Raw genomic sequence first — 9568 nt, 5'->3', positions numbered from 1 at the left:
TTGGCTGTTACAGTTTATGTTCCTTTATTTAAGCTTATTAGTTGAGGTTATTACCTGGGATTGTTAGTATAAATAACCTAGGAAACTCTTTAATAGGAGAGGAGTCTTTATTAAAAAGTATTATTTGGGAGAGTAGTCCATCTCGAATCTGACTGATCCTACAAGTAAATTTTGAATTCTTTATTTTCCATTTTATCACTCCAGTATTTCTCTTTATTTCCCCCGCCCCTATCAATATTGGAATACAAATAGGAGTTAAGCTGATCAAGGTTAGCTTAACGTGTGAAGTCTGTTCAACTGAAGGTTGTTTTCTGAGCGGAAGAGCATATATTTTCTCAACAAACAAATATTTCCTGAGGAAAATTCTCTCAAGTCCTCCTTGATTTCTTTTCATTTTCAGCTCTGCTTCATATTTTGATCTATTACTTGATCATGCTTAGCAACTTCGCTAGCTATGAACTGAACAATTACATGTAAATTACAACAAAAGGAAGAAATAGAATCTAACAATGTGGTCTATTGTCCTCTCCATATTAAACAAAATGCCAATAAGTTGCTTACAAAGATCAAAATTGTATTGTCAAAACAAACCAGATTGTAGTATTTAGGTCGGGAAATATTTTCCAAGTTTCACTAAAGTAACCGATAAGTTTTGTAAACTAAATTACCATGATGCCAATGACAATAACATCTAGGTCCAAGGGGCATGACGGGTCTATGAACTTGGCAAAAGTCGACCGTTGTACATTTTGTCAAGCAATTTCTGTGCATCAGGCCTCCTTAGAAGACCTTTGTTATTCGGTAAACCGGTACCTAAACAAACAGGACACACCAGTTTCCCCCGACCTGCACACAGTAGCAGCCAGTGATCAGTTACATAAAGAATTCTTGTATAGGGACAATTTGGAGAGGAACATAAAAATTTAGAAGAAAATCTCATGACAGTTTAGAATCTCAAGCTACACAATCAGTATATGTTAAACAAAAAACAGACATCTTCTATGCTACACGCTTATGCATCCTTGTTTGTACTCAATAGAATTGGCCAATAACAGCAACTAGATCACAGAAAGGTGCGTATTCAGCTTATTTGTCATCAAGTATCATAAGAAATGCAATTCCTGCTATATTCTGAGGTACTGACATGAACACATGTTCATGATTACCCATTGCTTTTAAGAGTAACCCCTAGGCAATCAACCATAACATGGAATAATCTTCAGATAAGTGCATGCTCAAGGCAAGTTGTATAGCAATCCAAAACAAGAAAAACTAAAAATATTTGGTGATATAGCAAGTTAAGAAGTAATGTTAGGGGAAGAAGACTGCATACCGTAACAGTTTGGACATTCAGTAAACTCGTAAACATCCTTAGCACGTTTCCTGTTGAGAGCTTTCCATTTTCCTGTACCACCACACATATCACCTAAATAAAAAACAGATTAAAATCTTGCGAATCAAAAGGAGGATTAACAATTTCACTACTGATGTCTGCAAGTTTTTTCTTCTTCTACTTCAGAAAGAGCATGTTAACATGTCAACAACAAGAGAGACAATTATATGTGAGGAAAAAACTAAAAGCTAAAATCAAGCCAAAATACTTGCATTCAACGAGCACTTTCCCTAAAAGTTCAATATAATTTGATTAGAAAAAAAGGGACCCATGACAGTCAGCCATGCAGCACAACTAATCCCCGCAGGACAAAAAAGAAAATAAACTACTCTAACCGGTTTGTTAGGTGGCTATTATCTAATACATAGAAATCAATAAATGGTGCGAGGAATTTTTCACCATTGAAGACTAATGTTTTTATCATACAAGACAAGCAACCCGTAAATCAGAAACAAGAGTTCGTATGTCTTTCGCCAATGTCAGAAAGCAGGGTAAAGGACAATCTCAAAAAAGATTATAAGATGCATACAAGGGTGGTTCACTTGGTTAGACAACAACGTATCATACAAAAGAAATTGCAAAAGTGTCACTCACAAAGTACAGCACCACTCCCTGAACAATTCCGGCATACAGCCCTTTCATTCCCATCCATAGCCATTGCTGATACTGCAGAAGCAGAGCTGCTAGAACTACTGATTAAAGCCAGGCTTGAACATAAGCATGTAAGACACATACGCCGCGATGTTGGCAACTCACCTGCCTGCAGAAAAATTTGGAACCTATCAACACTATAAACAAGGTAGCAAATAATGAAGATTCTACCCAATTAGTGCAAATCAGACATGTAAAATGGCTTTAGACTTTTTGGTTTCTGAAACAACTAAAAGATGCTGTGTGAGTAGTGAATTTGAAGAGTACTAACAAAATAGATGTTGGAAAACAAATAAGTGAAACCTTCTTCTTAGCAGGTTCTAATGAATCATTTGAAACTCCAGCAGTACAGCTCTCATTCTCCAAACTAGATCTTATCTGAGCTGAAACCAACCTTGAGCTTGCTGTCGTTAAAGCAATGAAAGGCAGGGTTTAAAACACTTGTATAGTTAAAGAAAATCCATAAAAACAAAAATACATGCATTGGCAGCAAAAGGTGCGACACCTCAAGATAAATTCAATATGTTTCTTTCCAAATAAATTGATCCAGGAATTCAACATAGAATTCATATTATGAAGTTACTTTGACTTCTAATCTGATTTTCAGTTGCTAAAATGGAGCCATCCTTTACATCCGCACTCAAAGCATTTAACAGCACCCAATTCACTGGAAAAGAAAAATCATCTCTACAACAAACTTTCCATAAATTCTTTAGAGAAAAGATTAATTACAATCAATATTCTAATCCTTGAGCATCTTACACAACTTGCTACTCAGCTAATTCATATAAACAATGTACCAACTGTTAATCTTTTTAAAAGTTAACAGAAAGGGATAAGATATCTTTAAGGAACTGACCCAAAATGGAAATAATTTTAATAACTATCTAAAGTTTCAGAATTTGGATAAAAAGGTTTAGCTGAATGCACAAAAAGAAAACCCCATTAACATAATATTATATGTGAAAACTTCCACTGAAAGGAAATGAAAAATTAAAAACAAGGCGTAGATCTATTTCACAAATATACATAACTAAATATATAGAAAGGAAAGAAAGAACGTACAGTGAGGCGGGGAAGGTTTTAGAGTGAAAGAAGGAAGGTGTGGAATTGAAGAAAGATTGGGAGAAGAGTAAGCCATAACTAGACTCTTCTCTTTACTTCTTTCTGTGTAAATTTTAGCACTGAAAAAGAAAAAGAAGAAAAGGTTAAAGAGTCCCCACAATTAAAACCGGCTGCACGTACATGTTTTCAGAGAAAATAATTGACTCGTTAACTGGAGTACGAACGTGCACCTTGATCAAGACCGTCAGATCAGGTTCACCTTTTCACCATCAGATCAGATTGGGAGAAAATATATCTAAATTTAAACAGTAATAGATCTAAAATATGGACTGAATTTTAACTTGATTATTATTAGTATTATTGCTACATAAATTTGAATATATCTAAGACCGTCAGATCAGGTTCACCTTTACTCCCTCAGATCAGATTGGGAGAAAATATATCTAAATTTAAATAATAATAAATCTAAAATATCCATTAAATTTTAACTCAATTATTATTGGTATTGTTGCTACATAAATTTGAATATATTAAAATATATTTTATTTTTTTATTTAAAAGTTAAAAAAAAAAACAACCAAAGAAAAGCTATAAACATTTAAAACAACCTCAATATTTACCGAAGCTTATTACAACTATATTTTTATAAATAAATTTTAATCATGTAAAATGATATCAAACCTCAAATATTTAAATTGTTTGTGGTTATAAATAAAAGTCAACTTGAATTGTCAATGATATTTTAAAATTTTGAACATTAAATATTTAAAATTAACATATTACAGAATATGATTAATGAATTCAAAATATACCTAAATTTTATTTTGAGCTAAAAATTATTTTACCAAAATTTTAAAACACCCAAATGAATAAAAAATGAATTAGAGAAGGGTATACATATTATTATTTTAAACAACAACAATAATAATGATAAATGGTGTGGTCCCAAAAATGAGTGGGGAAATGAGGTTGTACATGTGAGTGTTCCTAGCTATCCAATGAAGAAAGGGGTAGCTGACTTCTCCTCCTGTACGTAAAGCTGATTGTTTAATGAGGGAAAATCATGCCCAAATCCCTACCCTTGGATGGGGATATGTAATTTCGAATGGTATGGCCTCACGTTCGGTGAAATTAAATTTTAAGGAGTTATCATAATTGGTGATATTGTAATAATTAGCTTAAAATTAACAGCATTTGGATTTAAGTTTAGAAAATAATTTTTAAGTACATTAAATTAGAATATATGATAAATTATTTAAGGATATATTTATATTAAATAATCATACATATTAAATGCATAAAATAATTTCAATTTTCTTTGATTTTTTTTTTACTACAACAAGCCTGGAATTGTTGTTGCTTTTAGAAGCTGAGCTTGTGTTCCTTGAAGCAACTGATCATGCCATGCTGGAGCTACCCATGTATTCAAATCTTTGTTGCAAATAGAAAAAAGGTTAAAAGTTCAGCAGATACATAGTTTAAGTGAAACGAAAGAAAGGAAGATTGGATTGAGAGGCTTTGATTGAATTGGATTTTCATTTTTTTTTTCTGGAGAATTATCTGATATTCACTATCTGAAACTCAATGTTTCCTCCCACTAAGCTTCTGCCACCTCTGCATCATATCCATTTCTTTGGATAATGTGATTCAAATGCATCTTTTAAGTGATTACATCACCCAAAAATAAATAGGGTAAATTCCACCTAAGGTTACTAAATTATTAGGAACTTTATATTTTAGTCAGTCAACTTCAAAAAGTTACAAAATGGTCATTGGACTATTCAAAACTTTTCATTTAAGTCACTAGGATGTTAAAATCAATGTTGTATGGTCTTTTCTATTCGCACCGCATGTACCAATAGAAAGCTATCCTTCCTTTCCTATTCTACAATTCAATTTTTTTTTCATGGAACAATTTTGAACACCATGAATATGTAAACAAAAATTTAAATAGTTTTCTTCTTCGATTTTCAACACTGACTGATAGATTGACTTGAATCTAAATAATATTCTTCTACTTGTTAACGGATTCTGATCCAATGTACTGGTTATCAAATCGTAGCTTGAAGCTCACAAAGTCAGACTTTAAAAAAATTAATAACTCAATGACTTGAATGAAAACTTTCGAATAGTTCACTGATAATTTTGTAACTTTTTTAAAATTGATTAATCAAAATATAAACTTACTAATAGTTTCATGACCATGAAAATAGTGTACCTAAAAAAATAATATTATTGCATAGTAGATTATGGCATACCATGATGCAAGTGAAAAAATATTTATGAAAAAAATTATATAAAAATTAAGTCAACTTTACTTGATAAAAAAACATGATAACAATTCACTTGGTTAAAAAAAATTATTCTAATCATTATTTAATTAATTTAATATCCAATTATATTGTAATATTAACTTGATCAATAATTTAATATATAATATAAATAACACAAAATTATATAAATATAACCTATTTTAAGCATGAAAAAAAATATAAACATAAATATTACAAATACAATAATCATCCTATTTAATTCCCGCCCATCTTTGCAATCTACGGGTAGAAAAAATTATATCTTTGAAAAGTCTAATTAATTATAAGAAGTTAGTCAATTGAATGTTAACTTGATTGTCATGAGTATTGTTGTCAATGCAAGAGAACATTTCTATATTATTGTCGGTAAATAATTTCAATGCCTTTCCAAGGGAGATTGCAAAGGGTGGAGGGGTTGAATTAACAAATAAAAAAAATATATTTTAATTTCCTTAAGTTATAAATTTATATATAATAAAATTATACTTTATTTCTTTAAATAAAGTAATTATTTAAATTTTTTAAAAAAAATATCATAAATTAATATTTTAATCTCTATGATAGAATTTCGATCCCTTTTAAATTTTTTTTCTAAATTCGGCATTGTTCTTACAGGTTTTGTGAAAAGCATGACTTCACAAGCATTTAGAAAAAGAATATAAGATATTGCCCTAAATTCAAACTCCTGGACTTGTTTGATTTTTACGAAAACAAGCCTTGATTGTTATTGACTGAAGGGGTAGTGTCATTCACAAGAGCTAGAGCAGACAAATTTATAAATATTTTTAAGGTTGAAATTTAATTATAAATTTTAAGAGATAAAAATATAATGAATTTATAATTTTATTGTTTTTAAAATAAAAAATTTTAATTTAAAGATTCAAATGCAAATATACCATATATAAATATATAATGTCATTATTTACATGGGATTAAATTGATAATTTTTAATTTTATTAAAGGATCAAAGTGAAATTTTATTACCTGTCACTCAAGTATTGGTTAACCATTATAACCTACCATATTTTGTTGACGTATTTTGATAAAAACAATTTGGAGCTTTTATTTTTTTATCTTTGAATCGTTGACATATTCTAATAAAAATTATTGGGTAACCATTACAGCCCGTTAATTTATCGTAAAACCAAATTAATACAAATATTAAATTTTGGAATTAGAATTTTTTAGGGATTCTAGTATTATTCCGCTTTTAATTAGGCTAAGAATTGATTTGGATGAGAATGAAAATTTTAGCATTATTGAGTATATTTCTGGGTTTTTCTTTCGAAAAATTAAATTAATACAATTTTCTAGAGTTTATATATGTGTATATATTTTCTTGCAAATTTCTAAAGTTTAACTAATTTTTTTAATTATAATATTTTGTATTTCTTTGAAATTTTCTAAAAATTTAACTAAAATTTTTATTTTTATAAATTTTAACAATATTTTTTTAAAATTTTTAAAAATTATATTGATATATTTTACATTTTTCTATATAAAAACCTCCTTTTTTTTCTTTTAATTTTTGAAAATTTATATATATTAACAAAGAAACCGTATGTTATATTGTAATTGGCTGAAAAGTGTCACGTGATATGTTCTAACTATCTCTCATGTCAATTAGTTTTTTAACATTATTAAAGATATTGGATTGAAATTAGTTAATATAATATAATTTTAGATATAAATTTTTTAAAGGAAAATATTTGATATATTAATAGTAGAATTTTAAGCTTCGTAAATAAGGTTAAGATGATGACCAATGCTTTATAAAATATATTAAAAACTAAATATATATATATATATATATAATATAATTTGCTTGTGAAATCAGAAAGAGGCAGGGAAGGGCAAGATTTTGAAACATACATCCATTATTTACAGCTTTGTCTAAGTAACAATAATGTCCAACTATTAATTAACTTCTTTGAAATTGATTTATTTATTTTTCACTTTTTTTTTGTGTGAATTATAAATGGAATTGGATTCTCTGTCCTTTCAGCTGCTCGGATGCTTTCTGTGCAATAAAAGAGAAAAGGCAATACTAGCTGTAGTACAAACATATAACCCATACAATATTTTACTACAATGACCATAAAATGTGAGGTATTATCTTCTCTAAATTATAAAATTTAATTATATTATTTAAAATAAAATAAAATAAAATATATAATTAATTATTTTATAAATTTGATTTTTTAAAAATTTTAAATATTAAAAGAAATAAAATAAAAATAATTGAAATTTTTTAAATTAATGCAACATTTGGTAGAAGTATTATAATAACAATGGTAAAATTATTAGGAAAGTACCTATACTTAGGGACAGATTATATTTCGACATCTCTACTGAAAAAATGACTAAATTAGCTTTTATACATTTTGAAATGTGTAAATTAGCCCCTCTTTTAAATGATAACGTGAAACGTTAATTACTAATTTGGTCTCTAAACTATAGCTAAAATATCATTTTGATTTTTAAAATTTTTTTCTTAATAATAATTCTAAAAATTTTAAAAATTTTAAAAATAAAAATAAATTATGTTAAAATATATTTAAAAGTAAAAATTTCTAAAAATTTAAAATATATATGTAAAAATTCTAAAAAATTTACAAAAAAAAATTCTTAAAAGATTTTATCAAACTTTCAAGTCAAAACCAAAAAAATGAGATAAATACAATTTTAAATTGGTACCAAAAAAATAATAATATTTTTGAGTTACAAGTAGGATTAGGAGAATAACATGTGGGTACAAAAATTAAATATATAAAAAAGAAAACATGTCACTGTTTCAATCCTATTTCTAGAGGTTAATTATTTTATCTACAAAATTAAAAAAAAGTAACATGTGTTATTCTATCAATTCTACATATAAAGTCTAAAAATTCGGAGTAATTATTCTTTTACAGATGCATATGCATACCAATTAAAAAAATATTTATTATTAATAAAATGAATAGGAGGTCGATACATAAACTTCAATACTTCTTAGGAAGAAAATTATGTAATTTGATTGGTTAATGGGATGAGTACATTAAAATCATCAATAGCCTGCCAGTCTATTCTAAGTCTACACTATTTACTAACATAACATATAGTAATTGGTTGGATAAATTACTAATCGTTTAGTACCAAAAATTAATTTACTTAATCCTATGCACCTGAAAGCGTATTGTCTTATGCGAAAATAGGGAAATGCAAAACGAGGATTTAGCTGCCCACCGCTATGTTAATTGATGGAGGACCGAAATCCATGCTGCCACACCTAATAACGTCACTTGGACCTTCAAGATTAGAGATTATTATGAAACTATAAAATCATTAATATCAACCTTAATCAATATAATTAAAATAGTATTAAGTAGTAAAAATGTAATTTCATACATGAAACAGTTTTGACAGATATGGATGTTCAAACTGCTGTTGGAACAGATCAGGTGAGAAAATGGTAGCATAAAATATTTTTGCCAATTTCTCTTGCTGGTTGTCTACTGTGATGCATTCTCTTAAGGGGAGTGATTTTCTTTCAAAGTACAACATGGTGTTTGGAGTCTTTTGGCCTTTTGACGAAAAAGGGAGATAAGTTGATGTTTACCTGCTACTGATGTTTTTTAAGGAGAGCTTGTTGATTTATGCTTGCTGTTGGGTTTTTTGATTTTGTTGCCATGTTCTTACTACTGGTGTATTGGACAACATTTGTTATGAGTTACTTATGTTGATTTGTTCTTAGTATCTCATATGTTTATATGGCATGATGACAATGGAGTTTTGATCATTTGCTAATGTTTTGAAAAAAAAAGCCAAAGGGGAGATTGCTGGGACTTTATTTGTCTCATTGCTAATGTTTCAACTTTTGTTAAAATAATTTGCTGAACTACTAGTGTTCACTCGCATGTTTAAACAGATGTCCAAACAGACCTTTAGGCAACGGTCTAGACATGACTCTTGGATAGCTCAAGTCAAGTTGGATGTTGGTATTTTTTACTTTAACCTTCATGATTGCTATCTTTACAAGCAAACGATTCGCAAAGTGTATTTTATCTCGCTGTAACAATGGTTATCAAATTTGCCTATCGAAGAGTTAGAGATCAATATGCCTTATCCCATAGCGTTCATACTTGTCTTTTAAGCTATTTACTTGGTG

At 28.5% G+C, this 9568-nt stretch overlaps 1 protein-coding gene across 1 annotated transcript; it reads right to left on the bottom strand.

The window, feature by feature from the left end:
- Positions 1–499: 499 nt before the first annotated feature.
- LOC107898609 (protein PHOTOSYSTEM I ASSEMBLY 2, chloroplastic) lies at positions 500–3992 on the bottom strand. The gene is made up of 6 exons (XM_016824112.2): positions 3340–3992; positions 3110–3228; positions 2348–2448; positions 1988–2153; positions 1334–1426; positions 500–846 (listed from the first exon to the last, which is right to left on the bottom strand). The coding sequence occupies exons 2-6, from the start codon at positions 3183–3185 to the stop codon at positions 716–718; spliced, it is 567 nt and encodes a 188-aa protein (XP_016679601.1). The 5' UTR covers positions 3186–3228; positions 3340–3992; the 3' UTR covers positions 500–715.
- Positions 3993–9568: the final 5576 nt, after the last annotated feature.

This window comes from Gossypium hirsutum, chromosome A11 (assembly GCF_007990345.1).
Source record: "Gossypium hirsutum isolate 1008001.06 chromosome A11, Gossypium_hirsutum_v2.1, whole genome shotgun sequence".
NCBI lineage: Eukaryota > Viridiplantae > Streptophyta > Magnoliopsida > Malvales > Malvaceae > Gossypium > Gossypium hirsutum.
This window is presented reverse-complemented; position numbering and strand designations above follow the sequence as displayed.